This window comes from Odontesthes bonariensis, chromosome 10 (genome assembly GCF_027942865.1).
Source record: "Odontesthes bonariensis isolate fOdoBon6 chromosome 10, fOdoBon6.hap1, whole genome shotgun sequence".
In the NCBI taxonomy this organism is placed as follows: domain Eukaryota; kingdom Metazoa; phylum Chordata; class Actinopteri; order Atheriniformes; family Atherinopsidae; genus Odontesthes; species Odontesthes bonariensis.
In genome coordinates, this window is record NC_134515.1 from 28901970 (window position 1) to 28921456 (window position 19487).

The 19487-nt window shown below is 39.7% G+C and overlaps 1 protein-coding gene across 2 annotated transcripts in view; it reads right to left on the reverse strand.

Moving 5' to 3' along the window:
* Positions 1–19487, reverse strand: part of rap1aa (RAP1A, member of RAS oncogene family a) — a 23547-nt gene continuing 4060 nt past the window's right edge. Inside the window, exons 1-9 of one of the 2 annotated variants that reach the window (XM_075475163.1) lie at positions 13952–14054; positions 12130–12292; positions 9893–9980; positions 8524–8592; positions 8345–8401; positions 8103–8243; positions 6596–6739; positions 6030–6148; positions 1–727 (exon numbers count right to left, since the gene is read on the reverse strand). In XM_075475163.1, the coding sequence (XP_075331278.1) occupies positions 6059–6148; positions 6596–6739; positions 8103–8243; positions 8345–8401; positions 8524–8592; positions 9893–9949 (558 nt within the window). In that variant the 5' untranslated portion in view covers positions 9950–9980; positions 12130–12292; positions 13952–14054 and the 3' untranslated portion in view covers positions 1–727; positions 6030–6058. Of the gene's footprint in view, positions 728–6029; positions 6149–6595; positions 6740–8102; positions 8244–8344; positions 8402–8523; positions 8593–9892; positions 9981–12129; positions 12293–13951; positions 14055–19487 lie in introns of those variants that run through there. The other variant, XM_075475164.1, reaches the window with a different exon arrangement.

Sequence of the window (19487 nt, forward strand, 5' to 3'; positions counted from 1 at the left end):
TAATGAAAATGTACTAAAATTTAATCATTCATAAAAGCTTGAAAATCATCTGTGACAGGGTAACAAGAAGCAATATTAGAGGTGGTTTAGTACAATATATTTTCAGCCTCAAGATAAATCAGAACACACCCTTTTCCCCCGCCATCGGTCTATAAAATACTAATTTCCTTAACTTTATTATGCAAAAATGGAAGTAGAATATATTATGGGAAATATGGAAGGCTTACAGCTCTCAATATAAAACAAAGTCACTTAGGAAAGATGTTATCGACACACATCCCTGTAAGTAGGAGCGAGTAATGTATGGACAATGATGTTCTTCATTGACACTGTTAGTGCAGAAATGTGTGAGAAGACCAACATTTCACATGGATTCTTTCGCAAAAGCATTGTCACAATGTGCTAGATTGATGTTACTTTCAATAAAACATTTTAGTTCCCACAAATGGATTTGAATCCAGTCTCCTCATTTAGATCAACATTTCCAGAAGGACACCTTGGAGAAGAAACCCCCCCCCAAAAAAAACAGTTGTCATCAGGTTGACGATACAAAAGGAGGTGGATTTGTTTGCCATTAAAAAGCAGAAAAGTTTCTTGAGAGTATGTGCCTTCTCCTGTCATTTTTTTTGCAAGTGTTGAAGTTTCTGCTGGCCTTTTTCAAAATGCTCTGGAGAGGACTTGGAATGCTGGCACCATCCACAGGGAAACAGCTAATCAGTACAACTTTCTGCAAGAAAGAACGTACAACGTCAGTGCAGAAAAAGAAATGTACGAGAGGTTTGCAAGAAAAAAAAAAGAAAGAAAAATCCCTTGGAGCCCCTGGCCAGGTTGTTCTCTCCAAGGTGTTACTACAGTACTTATAGTATAAAAATAAATTAATCTTGATTTCATAAAGGGAAGCTTAGTCAGGACGGTTATATGTACGGTTCCATTTGAGCTGCGTGTTGAGTTGAGTTCTGGCTAAAGCTCGACCCGGCAATTTAACTGGACCACCGAAAACAGCTCATAAACCAACTGGATATTCTATTCTTTAAGAGTCCAATTTTCTCTTTTGGAGATCATTGTACATGTAAATATACTCAAATGCATATACTCCTGAATGGTGATTTTGTCAGATGAAAAAAAGATCTCGTCAATACCCTGGAAATGCCCAAAGTGGCTGCTTTTCAATCACAACTTCTGATGCAATACCGATGAAATAAATTGAAATATATGTAAATGACGGCAGATTTATTGGGAGTGTGGCTGTATTAGTTTATACTTGCACTATTATTTTTTATTTTTGAAGAGATGAAACTGTGGAGGATTTGCAAAGCGCCTATGGGCCAATTTGAGTCCAGCTGAGCATACATGCAGGAGTGACTCAGGAACCGACCATGCAAATCTAGCTTTGAGAAGCTCTATTTCTTGTGATTTCGGAGGGACTAACATGTTTACACGCATTTTTAAATGGTTGGATTAATACGATTTGCTTTCTAGTGCGAGGTGCTTAGTGATTGCTCTTACTTCTCTGTATTTTATCCCTCACACTGCTCCGTTGGCTTTTGTAAAGTGATATTGCCAACACTGAACCTTTTGAGAGGAAACATTCTTGAGACCTGAAGTCGCACGCTTCAGATAAAAATATCTACTTTTATCATCTTAAAGCAGCGTATGCTCCCTGTAAACTTTTGTTTGGGTTTACAAAGAAACTGACAGAGCCAAGTCAAAAGTATGAGTGCGGCTTTCCTTCTAAGTGTAGTCATTACAGCTGGATAAAGTCAAATCTAACGCTTCAGTTATGAAGCTTTGCTCGAACATCAGCATGCAGAAAGGCCTTGGGGTATTGTCCCAGGTTTAGTTCAGTGGTTTTCAAAGTGGGGAAGAATAGAACCAGGGCAAGATTGGAAGGGGATGATTAGGGGAAAAATTAAAGAGTAAGACGGGGTTAGAAGGTAAAACAAAGAAGATTCTGCAGACTCCGCTGTGCTCTACTTCAAATAAGTTCTTTTAAAACGCCTTTCAAGTTGGGACTGATGTGTCTTCGTTGTGCAATGATATCATGTGGGAAAGTGCTGACGTGGCATGGGGTGGGTTGAAGTTGATCAGCCACTGCTACGTCTGAGTCTGCAAGCGAGGTGGTAACAGATGATATGGACTATTTATATAAGGACAAGTCAGCATTGCGGAATGCATCACTCTAACCAGCAACACTGTCCTTACTGAGCCGATTCCATAATCCTGGATTGACGTGTGTAGGCACACATCAATGCGGGGCTGAACCGCCTTTTCCTGTAAATTACCAGGGAGGAACAGGGGAGGGTTAACAAGGACGTCATCTCAGATACTAAATACTGCTATTAATAATTTGCAGTGACTTAAATTGCTGTTCCTCGACCTTTTTGATTCGAGACCACTTGGAATAATCAGGTTGCTGGTCACCCTTGAAGCTGGAAATCACTGGCTTAGTTAGTTCGCAGTCTCTAGGGAGTAGTTCACTGAAAGAATTCCACCTTTTTATATCACACATGGCATAATCATGTGGAAGAGGCGCCACCAGCAGACAAACTACCAGACAAGAATGTAAACAAACACCGGAACCCAAAGCTGCGTGAGTGATTGTTATCCTGCATTCAGAATACTAAAAAATACACTGAATAGACAACCTGTCATGGCCCAGTTTTAAGCCTGACTGATAACACTTGCATTGGCTTTATTAGAATAATATTGGCTTTGGTTATATAGATTTTACATTGATATGATATTTTATAGAGTATTAAGACCAAAACCGTCCACTTGGAGTCTGCCATTATAGTTTATGCTGCATAGTGGTAACATAGCAGTGATGGAAGGCAACAACCTGCGGTGTCTGTGGAACAGCTGAATGCTAAAAGACGAGCTTCACTTTCTGGCAGCTGCTGTTCAAGATAAACATGTTTAAGGGAAGTGAGAAAGGTGGTGACTTTGAAGACAGTTTCACTGGTTAGCGCAAAAACTCAGACTGTTCATTTTAAGTCTAATTTGATGTAATTGGTTATTGGTTGGTTATTTGACTTTTGACTTTGTTCCGTTTTTCAACAGTGGCCTGCCTGAGAACAGTGTTAAATTTAAACAATGAAGAACAGAGAGTTCTGCAGCGACTTTCAGTCAAATGTTTAATGGCAGGGCTGTGGCCAGTTCTCAGGTTTACTGCACATGGGTGCAAGTGAGCTAAATTAAAAGGATACTGAAAGGGATGCAGCCCATGCTCAGCAGCTGCTGTGTGTGTGTGCCTCACTTCTGTGAGAGCAGATAGCTCTCTTTCTAAAGATGACTTCTTAAAACACAGCAACATTTATTAATAGAGCAACGGATATTTGTAGACCCCGTTACAAAAAGCAACATGCTGACTCTTCCACGTTAACGGTACCTGACAAAAATATCAAATGAACCAGAAGACGTGTCGAGAGTCCAGCCGCCGCTCCTTGCGAAGCTTTCTTTGCTCTGCCTGTTATTTATGAAAGCTGTAAAACACTTGGCTTCACTTCCCTTGTTGCCCTTCAGATGTAAAATAAGATCCTAAAAAACCTCAAAAACAATCTAAAATCATGCTGCAATGAATCAACATCTCTCCTGCTGGACGGTTAAAATGAAAAGTTAAATATTTCACGAGTCTTTAAATAACGTATATTAGAATAAGAGGGTGATTAGAACATACTAAGCCCTCTGAGTCTTACTATTCAGGGTTCCTTTTAAACTTTGATGGCCAATAAAGTTTATTCTGAATGAAAACACAGCTGCCACTCTTTAAATGGACCGTGAATCTGTGGGTGGATTGTGAGGACAGCCAAGACACTCCGCGTCTCTTCTTAAACTGGGTGATGGCGAGCACTTCAGGCTCATACGGATGGACATTACATACATGGTGTGGGCATGCGAGTGTTTGTATTCTCCCTTTTTTTGGGACGTTGTGAGGCATATACATTGGATAAGATAAAACAAGAAACCGTCCTCCCCGACGCCCTACATGATATCATACTGCACAATAGTCCCACAGATGTGCAGTCTTAGTCCAGTATGAAACAAACCATCTTCAAATCGTGGGTAAACCTGCAAAAACAAGCTGATTAAAGCCTTTCTCACTGTGTGTGACAGGCACTAAACACGAAGACAGAGAATAAGCTTCCAGCTACTACAGGTTAAATAAAACAACAACAAAAGAATCAATCTCATCTCCTTTTGCCTGCAAAGCGTTGCTGTTAGTATGACAGCCTCCGTGTGAGATGTTAGTCAATATACGCGAGTTTCTGTAAAAACAAGCCGTGCACCTTTTTGTTGCCCGAACTGCAGCTGCGGAGGTAAAATTTGCATATTTTCCTGGTAAAGCCAAGCCATGCTGGAGTCGATTAAGGCCCTAATTATTTTATAAATGGAGGGGGGGGGGGACACATTCGGTTTTAAAAATACCCGGCTACGTGTGTACATAGCCTAAAACCCTCAACCATTGCCATTTTTACACCAATCAAAAAGAAAAAAAAAACAAAAGAAACCAAACCTGCTGACATCTGGCTCCTGAGTGCAATAAGAAAGTGGTTACTTGGCATTCAGAATCGGGTTAAATGACTCTGTAGCTGACGTGGCTTTTAATCACCTCCAGCTCAGCAACAGTGGGAAGACGACACCCAGGTGTAAAATAAAAATAGGGACAGCTCACCTTTTTCTTCTTCTTCCTCCCCCTCCACAGAAACACACGTTTACCGACTGTAAAGCAGATGGAGGCTGGGTTTTTAGGGTCTTTAGTAAATACAGCTGAAAGCCTATTTTAAAGTGGTAAACTAGGCCTGAATGTGTCAGAGCTGCAATTATCAGAAGCACCACCTCAGGACACAGTTGTAACACCATCCGTCATGTTTGGTGACATGCATATCCTCTGGGAAGCAGAGGTATGCTGGAACGGTACGCTTTAGACAAACTTGCTGCCGCACACAATGGGTAGGGGTGTGACCGCCTTGTTAAAGCGATTGTACCTGCGTTTAAAAACCACGTTTAAACGCACTACTTTTGGGTGTGCAAATGTCATGCTGCAGAGTCAAGAGTCATTTGATCCGAGTCTTAATGCTGATTAAACACTTTCCCATCGCAGTCAAGAGCCAGAAGTTAGCAGGCACATTTTTATTTAAAAAGAAAACCAAAACTTTTGACCAGTGTAAAAAAAAAAAAAAAAGGGTACATTGTACTAGAAACAGCTTTCCTATCAAGCAAGTATGATTAGGAAGAATTATTGCAGCAAGCAAAACAATAAGATCTTCATATCTTTTTATAGATCCTTTAAACCATAAATGTTCTATGTTTCACATTCTTTTTGATTTGCTTTGTTCAACCTTCTGTTTGGGCACTTCATGATCTGTGGAGCAGCACAGGGAACATTACCTACATTTTTAATCAGCATGAAAGTTACATTATCATTGTGTTCAGATGCACTGCCGTTACCCAAAGGAAATCAGGAACCACATGATGTTCACTGTATCTAAACAAAGCGTTACGTCTCAAGAGGCTGATTTTCATATCAGTGTGGGCCGACTAACCCACTGATGTACACCAACAGTGACCGACATCGAAAGCAAATACAGCATGTTTTGGGAAACAGTGGCTGATCGTGTAAATTCCAAACGGCATTTGTAGTTGGAAAATGAGCCAAAAACATGTTGTACTCGAGCATCACAACAGTTCCGCTGCTCCAGCAGTAGGTGGAGCCACAACACTCTAAATCGACACATCTGAATAAAACATTCAGATCATTTTTAATCAAATGAAAAACTGAAACCTTAAGTTATTTCTAAATGTGTTCTTTCGTTTTATCTATATTTTCCCTGTGGACTGACAGATAGGAAAAGGGATTTTTTTTGGGGCAACAAACCATATTTTTTTTTTTTACCATCAAACTAAAGATTAAAGTACCCGAGATATTATTACAACAGACCTATAAATGTTCTAAATGACGACCCAGAGCTCAGTGAGGAGCTGGATCCCTGCACATGTCTGGAATAAGTGTAGTTCCAACTCCTACCCACCTGGCCTGGAGCAACCGTGGGAGGGCATCTTAGAGCAGTGTGCAACTCGACTTCTTTTTTGTCTTCTTCTTTTCCATCGGCGTTTTTCTGTTGATCTGTCGCACCAGATCATAGAAAATCTACAACAGAGAAAATTCGACAGACTCAGAGATGGAAAATGCTGCAGCTCCAGATAGTAACCACAGACAAATGAAAATGTCTGCAAAATGCAAGTATTTTTCTTGCTCCTACAGCTGAAATGCATGATGGAGGACAGGTTTTTGTTCTTTTCTTCGGCCATCTATGTCACTGTTCGAAAAACTGCTGTGAAAGACCGACTTTTAGTGTATAAAAATCTAGTGGCGTGCATGGGTGGCTATGGGTTAAAATAAAACAGGTACTTGCCCCGATTAAAAAGAATTTCAATTAACAAGAAACATTTCTTTATATATATATATATATATATATATATATATATATATATATATATATATATATATATATATATAAAAAAATCTATGTAGAGTGCCCTGAACTGGAAGGAAAACTGAACATATATACTTACTCTATGTTGATTTAGCACTGACCTCATTAACATTGATCTTTGATTTAGCTGAAGTCTCTAAAAAGGCACAGTTGTTCCACTGACGAGCCAGGTTCTGTCCCTGCTCCTTGCCGACCACGCGCTCATCTTCCAGGTCGCACTTGTTTCCCACCAGGATCATGGGAACCTGTGTGATCAGAGGAGATATCAACCGTTCAAGTTTTTAAAAACACCAGACGGGTCAAGTGTTTTTCCACGATCTCAGGAAGAAACCGGCCTGTTAGTTCAGAGTGAGTAAAGAGCCGTTAGCTCCACAAATTGAATGCATGCTTGGATCATTCTTGCAATGAAATTTCAGGAGTAAAAGCGTGCTTTTTGGGGAGTTATTGTGGCTGTTTAAGGAGTATTGCTCATGTCTGTCAGGCTGGGATAACACCTTTGAGTTCTGTTGGTTCATAGCACAATTTTCTCAAATGTGTTTTTAATTCAGCGATAACAAATCAACAGAGAGCAGGACTGTCATAGAGGCTAACGTTACAAATATAACCAGTGAGCCAGGCTCCTACTAATGTGCAGCAGGTGGACAGCATACCTGCTGATAACACACAGGTTATTTGTCTACCTGTGGAGCCTGCCTTATTTAATGTCATCACTGCTGTCAGCTGCTGTTTCTTCTCTGAAATTTATGGGTCGAGTTAGTTAGCTGTAGCTGAAAAAAAAAAAAAAAAAAAAAAAAAAAAAAAAAAAGAGGTGCTCTCCACAGAAATCATCATCACAAGCTTCATACTTTACATCTTTATGGAGAAGCTTTTACAACTAACTGGAAACGTATTTCTACCCTTAAAGCTGAGCAGCCTTGATTGTTGTCAAACTGGGAATCCCTCTCTATTTCTTACTTTACACAAAATGTACGTCAACAAATCAGTTAGGTCAACACAGTGAAAAAACTTTAGGAGAAAATGACGCTTATTTAAAGACACACAGACCAGTCGTACAGCCTGCCCTAAATAAATAAAACCCACACTCAGCACGCTGCACATCCTTCCTCTGAATCAAGAGACGAGACGACGAAGAACGAAAGAGGCAGATAGCATCTAACAACACCTCTGACATTTCCTTGCTGTCACTAAGCCTCTGCCCCCCTTGGCTCTGCCCTCTAACCCACAGCGGAGATTCTAATGAGGGAGGGATGAGCTGAGGGGACACAGATTACAGATCTACACCACAGCAGGTGTTCCAAAAATATATTCCTCAGTCAAATCTTTATCTTATGCACGCGGCATTATGTACCAATTAAAAACATGCTTTACCAGATGGGTTGATTGTGTATTACATCAATTTATTTTTCTATGTCACATTAACTAGTACAGACTGTATTGCTGGATACTTTTTCCCTGTATATTGTTTCTCCCAAAGATAGTCTAAATACACACACACACACACACACACACACACACACACACACACACACACACACACACACACACACACACACACACACACACACACACACACACACACACAAAAAAACGCTTAAGTGTTCCACTTACATCCTCGGTGTCTTTTACTCGCAGGATCTGCTCCCGGAGGTCCTGCAGGTCATTAAATGTCGACTGCGCTGTAATGGAGTACACCAAAGCAAAGCCTTGCCCGTTCTTCATGTACAGGTCCCTCATAGCCGTGAACTGTTCCTGCGGGGCAACAACAGAGCGGAGACGCCATCAGCGGCCTGTTTTTTTTCCCTCCTACACGAAAAGATCCCTTCACCCATCGCTTACGTGATGCGACTTACTGTTCCAGCTGTATCCAAGATTTCAAGCATACATTGCTGCCCATCCACCTCAACTTGCTGTTGGAGAAAAACAAGAATATTTCCATAGGATGAAAGGTTTATATTCATTTATATAGCCAATAACTCACCCTCTTTAACAAAAATGTTCCTGAGGCCAAATAAGGTGCCTTTGGTCATACCTTTCTGTAGGAGTCTTCAATGGTGGGGTCATACTTCTCCACGAAAATCCCTTGCACAAATTGAACCGTCTGTGAAAGTCAAAGGGAAGCGAACAAGAACAAGAACAAGAACAGAGTGGATCACTCGACATGAAGAACTGACATACTTTCAGCACAGCATCACCTGTACCATTTCATTGAAATTCATTCCCCTAAAAATACACCAAATTGCAGATGTTGATGAACACAGAACTGTAAGATAAACATTTGTATTTTCTACAAATATCTACTGTTAATCCTGTGGGGGGTCGTAAGAAGAATGCCATTTTAGTTTTAAAATGACAACTCTGCTCTGAAATTTGATGTCTGCATGAGTGAATAGAGACCATGGACGGGTGTGTTTATGTGTGCGGCTTGAAACAACAGCCCTACTCGTTTAGAATTCTAAGTTTCTGGGATGTACTTGAATGCACCGTGAAGTCTCACAGGTTTTGACAAATATAGATTTCAGAATTTACAAGTTGCACATCAAACGCACCACGATGCCCCTTGCTCTTCAAATTTTCACTTTTAACTTGGTGAGAGGTTAATTGTGACACTTAATAATTTTCACCGAGTTTATATGTAAAATGACACCGAAATGTTGTTGACAGTCGCAGCAGCTGCTTGACAGAGATGAGAAAAAAAGTCTTATCTGTTGCTATAACAACAGGAGAAAAATTGGCTTCCAACTCATTTTGCCTCGCCTGCACATTGTGGTTTTTCCCATGACACAACTAAGCTATCATTCGAAACAGAAAACGGCCAGCCCGTTGTTCTGAAATAAGTGCAAATTAAGTGCATGCAAGGCATAGTTAGTCTATAGGGCCAGGTAGTTCGAAGTAAAAATGTAGCTTGTATGAAACAGAGAAACCGACACTCATCCTGGAGCTCCGTCTCTCTGCTTTAGGTCACAACCTAAACTCATATGAAGCAAATCCAACTGTATAATGCGTCAGGAGATGCTGCGGTCTTGTTCAGAGAGGTGAGAGCGGGACCAAAGTCAGTCCATCTTGCAACATTACCATGTGTTGACTAAATATTCTTAAATGATAGCCCTGTAAATGTGCCGATCTGTGAAATCCTGTGCAGTACCCACAATCATGTGCTGAATTTCAGGCCTCAACAATCAACTGTGACTTCCTCTTACTTGAGTCCTTTCACTTCTTAAAGCTCTGTGTTATCGACATTAAATGGTGTAGATTTCAAAGAGACAGCTTCTACTAAACATTTCATGCTTCATGAGAGGACCATTTGCAGCAGAACTGTTGCATTGATCTGATCTAGGTGTACAAAGGAAACAGTGTAAAACTGTAAACTATTTCAGAATTTTTCCAAAATATGAACTCACCAGTGCAGATTTTCCCACGCCTCCCGATCCCAGCACAACCAGCTTGTACTCGCGCATGGTGGGCAACTTCACAGGACAGCACAAGAGTCTGTGAAAGAACAGAGGGTGGACGATGGAGTGAGACACGCGGTCACTCTGTTAGTGTCCGCTATAGAAAAACTAAGCGAACTTTTCAAGTTTTCATTCACGATCCTGTGCTTTATTTCAATAATCAGACCACCCTATCCACAATTCAAACATCAATACATCATGTGAAAAAAGTCACTATTTTGTTTTTTAAAAATCAAATTCTGAAACATTAGATAACCCAAAATGAATCATACATTTTTGGAACCAATGAGCAATGAGCAAAAATGACCAATGTTGGTGCGAGCACCGTCAGTGCAGTATCCGCAATATTAAAAAGTTACTGTCGATGTCAGCGCATTGAAACCTCACTCCTCTGCCAAAAAATGAGCTCTCCTTCCCACCCACTACCGAGGGACTTCAGCTGTCACGATAATATGGGTGTTGCCTCTTGTACAAAATGAAAAAAAGAAAAAAGAACAATAAAAAGCTGCACAAAATCACAGACTGGTACCTCCAGGAATTCAGAGCAGTTTCTCACCTGCCAGTAACCCTGGATTAACTGCATGAACAATACTAACAGGCAGATTTCAACCCATGGACACACTGTGGAGCTGCAGACTTGGAAACAGTCTACAGGTCAGTGTTCCAGTGCTACAAATAACTTCATCTCATTACAATAAGGAGGAAAAGGGCCACTGAGTATGACCCATCATCATTTCCATCAGCCTGACACAGATTAGACAGCATACATGGCCTAGATATAACTGGCACTGATGGGAACTGTCACAGCTAAGAAAATCTTTCCAATGAACTGGGATTTCTTCTTCTTTCTTTCTTTTTTTAAAAAAAAAAAAAATAGAAATTAGTTTGATCATCCAAAAAAATTGGAAACATCCAGTGTATGTAAAGTGAGAAAATATTTGACAACTTCATGGATTATTATAATGTTTCTTATGAATCTAATGCGCAACTATGAACACCAGGACACCCACCACCTCACACTCTACCATTAAACTTATCATGGTTGTAGGTTTCATAAGTGACATGTCAAATTATTTCAAAGAAGTGGATTTCCTGAGTGGGGATCAAAATGAGCTAAATGTGACAGGTTTGTTGTCCCTTTCCCCCCATAGAGTTATCTTTAAAAAAATAAATAAATATATATATATATATATTTTCACTGCACAGCCATTGTTATACAACTTTTATCTTATGAACAGCTGTAGATATAGCATTTTTTTCTTAAAATTATATTCACTTTACAAAATGACATTTTTTTTATTTTTTGCTCATCTATTTTCTCAAGGGATTGATAAGAGTGCACATCTTTTCATCCATCTGGGGGAACACGATTACCGCAGCCTATTTGAGATGAGCGTTTTACATCTTATTTTGACACACAAATGTCACATTTGTTTGATGCAGAAAGGTCAGAGCGGGGGTAAGATGCAGAGTAAAACCTCATTTAAGAGCCACTTTGAATCTAGTAATTATACTAGGTCTGTGAGACCTTTGTCAAATGTTGAGCAAGACAATACAAAAACCACTCTGTCCCACTCGGCCAGCATTAGCAATTCTAACTATGATGTATGAAGCACCACCAGAAGCCCACAGCGTGAGACAGGCACACGAGGCACGCAACAAAGAGCCATTGTGATAAACCTCCTCTACTCAAGTGCACCATACAAACAGAAAATGGAGATCAGAGAAGGGATACATGACCACTGCACTGAAATCATTACCGAGATGAGGGGGGAGCACCATGAGGAGACGCCGGAGACGTGTGCTTGTTACAGTTGTTACCCTCAAAAAAATGTACTTCAAGAAAATCACACTAATGTGCAATGTAACTGTATGTTGGTGTCACAAAACTTGCTTCAGAGCCTTGACATCAGATAACCTTTCCCCTGATTAGATATGAGCCTCGATTCAAACAGCAACCAAAACAACCTTCACTAATCCTACTCATGGCTTCATATATTATTAGAGGGCCTCCTTATTCAGGCCAACAGCTAAAAAAATACTTTTACTTCAAGATTTTGATAAAGGAGCAAGTATAGAACTTGGTTAACAAATTAACAAAGCGTTCCACTTAGCTGTTCTATGCAAAAAGAAAATTAAAAAATGTGCACGGAAAAACAACATTTATTCTGTGTATTTATTCCTACCGTGTATACGGTTGCTGCTGATGGCAACTCCCACTACATCTGGGGAAGGAGGGGCCGACAGATCCTCAGGTACACTGATGTCCACGGATCTGGAAGGAACTGAGGGGCCGATGGGGAGTCAGAAAGCTAGGCCGCGTCAAACTGTTCAGACAAGAAACCGGTCCTAAATCATACCAATAAAACATTTATGTTAGCATTACATAACTGGTTATAGTAAAACTGAATCATCTTTATAAAAAAAAAAAAAAATCTTATCAAAATAATACTATCATAAAATGACAGTTGCAGTCCTTTTCTGTTCATTTTACATCACCACTAGTTTCAGGGTAGTTTAAGTAGTGACTATGAAATCCACATCAATGGAGCAAATCTCAAATTATCTTTTCCAAGTTAGCAGACTCTTTTTTTTCATCACTTAAAACCCAAAGTGTGATGGGGTTTGGCTTCCCCCTAAAATCCAAAGCGTCAATATCAATATATGTCAGTCAAATATTAAATTAACTTAAAGATAAACAGCTCGTGCCAAAAAAAATTAAAAAATGAGTGGGCCCGGTTTATGAAAAACGGAATAGAAACGTGCCATTTCGGTTGCTCATTTATAAAGATAGGAGTTGGCACGTTACGTAACAAAAACCTTAACCTATTCCTTAAAAGTTTAGCTGCAGAGCAACACAACAGTTAAAAACGGTTAATGTCAACATTTTATCATAAAGGTTATTAGTTGTCAGCCGAATGGGGCTAACCATGCGACTAAACCCGAAGGCTCAGTGCAACTCAGAAAGCGTATCATATGTCAGCGCCAGAGGGGGCAAATGGAATTTAACTTGACTCAATTGGATAAACATGCGTACTCTAAAACTTTTTTAAAAGACTATCTTATAACAGAATCATTTTAAACGTGACGGAAGCTGTGCCAGGTTTACTTTTACAGCTACTAATAAAAATCCACTTGTTCTCGTGACAACTTTTGGTGTAGTTGGTTTCGAAAGGAAGGGTGTGGCTATTAGTTTCCCAATGCAACGCTGGAGACTTTTACACTGTTTAAAAAAAATCGTCAGACGCCAATATTGAGATGCCCACGTCAAGTAAAAGTCAATTTAACGCAAGGTTGAGAGGCTGTAGATGATAACTTCTAACGGATAGATTGCAACCAAGTTTGTCAACTCATTTATTAGCGTTCAGTTTGCATATTCAGGTACATGCTAACTAACGTTGTTGGGTAGTAGCCTAGAAAAGATGGGGCGAACTGTGGAACAAGACACCGCGACAACTAACGTCAGCTTGACCGATAAAATACAAACTGGCCCAAAGTTTAGCGCTAGCTGTTGTGTGACATACACCGCACTCCGTTCAAGTTGCTTAACGCTTCACGCAACTGTTTAGCTAACACGGGGGCGCAAACAAGTTAGCTACCCAGTTAGCATTTGACTGAACACTCAAAATCTCGTTTTCACCTGTCGTTTTATCTTCAGAGTCTTTATATGGGTTTAAGTTTGCGTCTGGACAAATCTCTACGTGTGTGAAGAACACAGAAACATTTCGACGCTGAATTACTTCAACTGCAAATAATGTTTGTACCAACACTTCGATGGTTAGTCATTAGCCCCCGTTAGCTGCTCAATCAGTCATCTAAGTTAGCCTGTGAGCTAAGCTACTTCAGCCACAAGCACAATTTCTTAACAGCGGGACCAGAAGTAATTTGAGAACGAAAACGTACAATCGCTTACAGACTAATTATTAAATCAACAAATCCAAACCCTGGATAATCAGCTATCAAATGACTAATTTCACTTAGTGGTAACGAGCTCCGTAAGACACTTACCGTGTTCCGCTATGTGTGAGTTAAATGAAACTGTGGTTGTACGGAACGGTCCGACTGCAGCTGTTGATTGGACCAGGATCAGCCAATCATGGCGATCCCGGTTACGATACAAATAAATGCTCCTCACTTCGAACGTTCAGTTCTATTCTGCACATGTCGAGCTTTCAGATTCTTCAGTCAAGTAAGTCCACTAAAACCACACCGACCGTAGAAATACACCATAGAAATACACCAACGTGTACCAAATGGTTGGCATGTACAAAAGCACAATAGGTTGATCAAAAGTTAAAGGACGTAATGATTACGTGTTGTTCAGACTATTTAACCAAATGAAAAATATATAAAGAGCCAGGATTTAAAACTCATCTTATTGTTTTTTTAGGATTACATTGTCAAAGATTAGTTGACAACATTTTTGGTAACATTTAAAGAATAGCCGCGAAAAATAAGTTATGCATTAGAAATTTTATTTAAAAAAAATCATATTTGGGCACTCTCAAATAGCTTATTTTGTGTAAGGAACTGTCCAGAAATTCAAAAAGTCAAGTAACATTAATGAATAAATAGTGATATGACATACATTACATGACATATTTGGCATACATATACATTCTGCCAAAAGGAGCAGAATTTGAAAAAGACCATTCTGGCAGTCGGATGCTGCTGCTGGATGTAAAGAATTTGCAAACATCATCCATCACCAACAGTTCATTTTGCATCCATTCAGTGCAGCTTTAATGTCTGCGTGTGAAAGAAAGAGAAACACAAAACTCGGGAACATATTACTCATAGGTTCTGGTTCCGCACTCAGAGAGGATATTGCATGTCATATTCAAAAATGGATGACTATTCATAATCCTATTCGCAGAGCATGAGCGTCTCATAAAATCCCAGGGACAACCTGTGATTTTGAGGGGCTCATGTGAAAACTGCAGCCATTCCATGGCCTCATCCAGGAAGTACACAGTGTATTGAGACACATATTTGATATTGAAAATTAGGGAAACTCCCAGCACACTTAATATGAAGCTGCATGCAGTCAATTCATTTATGTATCCACTGTTTGTTTGTTTTTTGTGATACTCTGAAGATAACTCCTGCTGATTGTGGTGATCCTCTTCCTGGTGCCAACAGCAGGTCAAGTTTTTCATTTGTTGAGTCAAACACATCCAGTATTTCAATTGTAATATGGTGTAACGTGATCGCTGGTTCGATCTCCAGCTTCTCACATGTTCACCTTCAGCTATTCACCTGGCCAAGAAGCCAAAAAACTACACTTACATCACATCACCACTTACAAACAGAGCTATATTTTTTTTAGGACATTTTCAGAAAAGAACGCAACCAGAAAACAGGACGCAACGCAAAGAACGTTTAGAAAGCAGAGGAAAAACAAAATAATGTGATATAGTAGCGGTTTTGTTTTGCCTTTTTCTTTTTTCTGAAATGTCATGTTTTGTTTTGGGTGATTTGTTCCTGTTTTGTGAAGGTTGTGTTGGTTTTTTCTTGTGCTTTCCGTTTAGTTGTGTGCGTTTTGCACCTCAGGCCCACCGTACACTTCATTAGTCGAAGATGAAACACGTGTTGGTTTTAGAGAACTGGTGACTTCTGACCACGCCTGGTGATTTGTTGACTTTTGGTGTTTGAGAGAAATGTCTTGACAGCTGCGGGATGAATTTCCTTTGACGCATATGATAAACGAAGCTGTGTCACACTATTGTTAAATATTTCCGTTGGCTGGTAACCCACTACTCTCCGCATTAGCTTACGTAACAAAGACCCACACGAAGAAGCCAGACGACGCCCAACTGGTCATGATCCAGTGGATGAACGGATCAGATGATGTACTCTTACTGCATATCTTCCTCATTACACTGGCTAAAAATGGATTTTGAGTTCACGCCAGACTGGCCTTCGTCTGATGACTTATGACTATATATATCATTTGATGTGTTTCATACTGAGTGCTGCAGTGTTTCCTAAACCAAATGTTCCTGCCTTTATTCCAAAAAGGCTCATTATGAAAGCGACTGACAGAATCACATTTAGACCGTGAGTAGAGTAATTATAATAAACCCATAAACAATTCCATTGGTGCTCTGTCATTCTGCAAACAAACCCTGTGAGCAAAGATATTTTGTTTGTATCCTTATATATTCATCTATATATTTGTTCTTTTGGGAGTTTCATACACTTAGTACACACAAAGAATGTCACGGCAAATTTTCTGTGATTTCTTTGCACTGTCCCATTTCTGGGGCACAATGATTCTATTCTACAACTATCAGGGATTTCTCAAATCAACACACTGTCACGATGATGCATATAGGGTCAAAAATGTAAATTAAAAACTTCTACTTTGATTAATAGTTCAGTGCTTAAATTTCCAAAATGTTGTTTGGGTCTGTAAGGCCTCTTACACTCCTGTCAGTAATCGTGTTTGCCTGCAGCCGGTAGCATCTCCATCAATGTAAAAAGGATTCGTTTGACAGTACGCCTAATCATTGGATGGACTGACACACAGTACCACGGGTATGTCTAACAGAACAGTGCAGATCTGAGAAAGAGGATCATAGATATAAACACGTCAGGAAGCTCTCTTGGAGCCATTTCTAAACACTTGCAGTCTCCCAAGATCCTCAGTTTATTGGAGGTGTAGCTGCTCTGTAGAAAGAAGATCCAAACTCTGAATGTCAACTGAGAGGAAGTTGGTCCCGGTGATCAGGAACAAGCCAGGACCCACCAAGCTGCTGTGAGCTGGAAGCTGTTGGCACACCAGCGTCACTGTTTGAAGTCAAGTGTGTTGCACATCCACATGGACCATGAAGCTCTGGGGGTGTTATGCCGCCAGTGGAACAAGTAGAACAAACAATGTGATGGAATAAGAGAAGGAAGAACGCCCCAGAATTCTTTATCAGAACTTAAACCATCTGCTAGATAGTTGAAACGTGGACACACCAACAAGACAAAGACTTCAAACAAATTTCAATGCTTTTAAGGTTTTAAAGCAGCTAACATTTAGCTTTGTCAATTGCCCTTTAGATCTCAACCCCAATCAGAGATATGCAGGTTGTGCTTGACATTCAAATGATCATTCATCATCAATATGATTCTTCGTGATCAATAAGAATCCCTGCAGGTGCTTTTTGATACATATTAAGGTCTGGTCAAGCAATTTGAAAGACATTTAACCAAACATATAGTGTACAGCTGACAGTAATTGTGACCCTGTCGTGATTTAATAGAAGAAAAAAAAATACAGTATAGATTTTTGCGACACACGTCTTTTATTATTTTTGGATAACTGCATTTAAACTTCTGATTGGGATTCAGGATTGGGTTTTTTTTTGTATTGATTTTGTGATATTGGGCATGCAAATAGAATAGATAAGGACAGACAAACAGCTGATCAAACTAAAACAGACCTCTGTTTGTTCTCATTTGTCTGTTTAGCCCGTCATAGGATGGAATACCTGCCTTGTTCCTAACAGGTTAAACATGTTAGAACATTAAAGCACCACAAGAACAACATAAAAAAAAAGTGACACAGGCGAAGCAATCCCATAAACATGTTCCACCTTCAGTCAAAGGTTATGCAAAGCAGCAATGTGATTCCTTTGGTGCAGCTTGTCAAGGCATTCAAAGAGGGAAGTGTCTCTCAGGAAACTGCAGAATGCTGCTCATTTCATGCCCTCAGACCAAGAAAAGGGGAAGAAATGATTCTCAACTCTTAGTGCACCCTTGGGTTGCTTGACAGAAATCAACAAACATATCTTTGTGCTTGGAGTTACTGGAATGATGGGATAAAGTGCGGATGACAGAAGAAGGTAGCCAAGCAGTGCCTTGGCATTGCAGCTTGTATGTTTTTCTTCTCGTGTGGCCGTAGTCGCTTCATGTGGCGATCCATCCAGTCATTGGAAAGCATTTCTCTAATGACACATCAAATGAATTGGCTAGCATCTTCATTTAGCCTTTTAAGTGGTCAGAGGAGAGAAAAGGTGCTTGTTGCTGAGGCCTTGAGGCCTGAAAACAGCCCTCACTGTGGGAGTCGGTTTTCTGTGGTAGCATCAGGTAATCTGGTTATCTTGACGTTGAAAGCACCAATCTGGAGTAAGGCGGAACATTTTTACTGATATCTCTGACGCAGAACACACACAGGGATCTTGCAAAAGCAGAACATTTTGTCCACATCTTAGTATAATTTGAATAAAGATGGATGACCTGGCAGTAGACCCTGTGGAATCATTTTGCCATGGAGGCTGTGTTTCTCCTTGATAGAATAAAGATATTTTTTTTTTTTTTTTTTTTTTTTTTTTTTTTTGTTCTTTTCTTAAACCCAACCACCAGAATAAAGATATTAAATACAATGAGGCTTTCGGCATTTTAGATCAATTCAATCTTTGGTTTCACAAATTTCCACAGCGTCTAAAGCTGCTGCATTATTGTTGGGAGGCCTCAGATAGATGAGAATGCAAACCTGGATTTATCCAAAAGTTGCCTCAGATAAGAGAATGTTATTGTGATTTAAAGTCAAAGCCGCAGGGCAACTTGTTAACTTTCTTCAGTTTAGCATATTTACAGCTTGATGTGTTGATTTGTTCTGCCTGACCCAGATTTGAATCCAACTGATCAATACCAAGTAACACCAGCAGGGGGCAGTTTGAGTCATGATCTGACGTCGAGAAAACCCCTCTAATGTGAACACTTTAAAATAATTTCGTTTTCAGGCCGTGTCCACCATTGTAACATGGCTACACAATGTTTAGCAGGAAACCTGAGGGACAGCCATACTTAAAAACAGGCGAATAATGGCTTATTCCCGTAAACACATTTCTGATTTGTCAGTAAAAACTGCCTTGAACATCTTTCAGTTTCCATGTATTTCACTTCAGTTATCTGTCATATTCTTTCTTAGTGTTTGTCATGTTCAGGCTCCCTCTGCTGGTTTTGGGTTCCCATTCAGTGAAAACCAAGTATAAATTAAAAGGCAATAACTCAGCAAAATAAACCAAGCCTACATATTCATCGTCAGTTTTAATGGTCTGTGAATATGTTATGTTTTCTCGGGGGTCAAGGCATTGAAGACTGTGGAATAGTCTTTCGACTAAATGTACTGAACTTCCTGAGCACAAAGTTAATTCACCTTAGGTTCTGATAGAATACTGCAAATAATCATCATACTACATTGACGCTCGTGCTCATCTTTAGGATGCGAGACCCAGGTCTGCATTTAATGAATACAAATCCTGAGAAATGATTAGAGACTGATCTTTTATACTAGTAGAAAAGTTATGTCTGTATATAGAATCATAAAGACAGTTTAACTCAGAGGAAATGAGCAGATATGGAGACAACGTTTTGCTACATTTATACTTATTGTGAGTAAATGTTTGCTAAGTAACTGTTACTTGGGTTTTTATTCTCTGGGATGACAGACAAGTTACAACTGCTGGCAAACAAAAAACAAAGAGATAAAAGGAGCTGTTACATAAGTCATGGATTGTACAGGATCTGGAAAGGATCATAAAATCCAGTT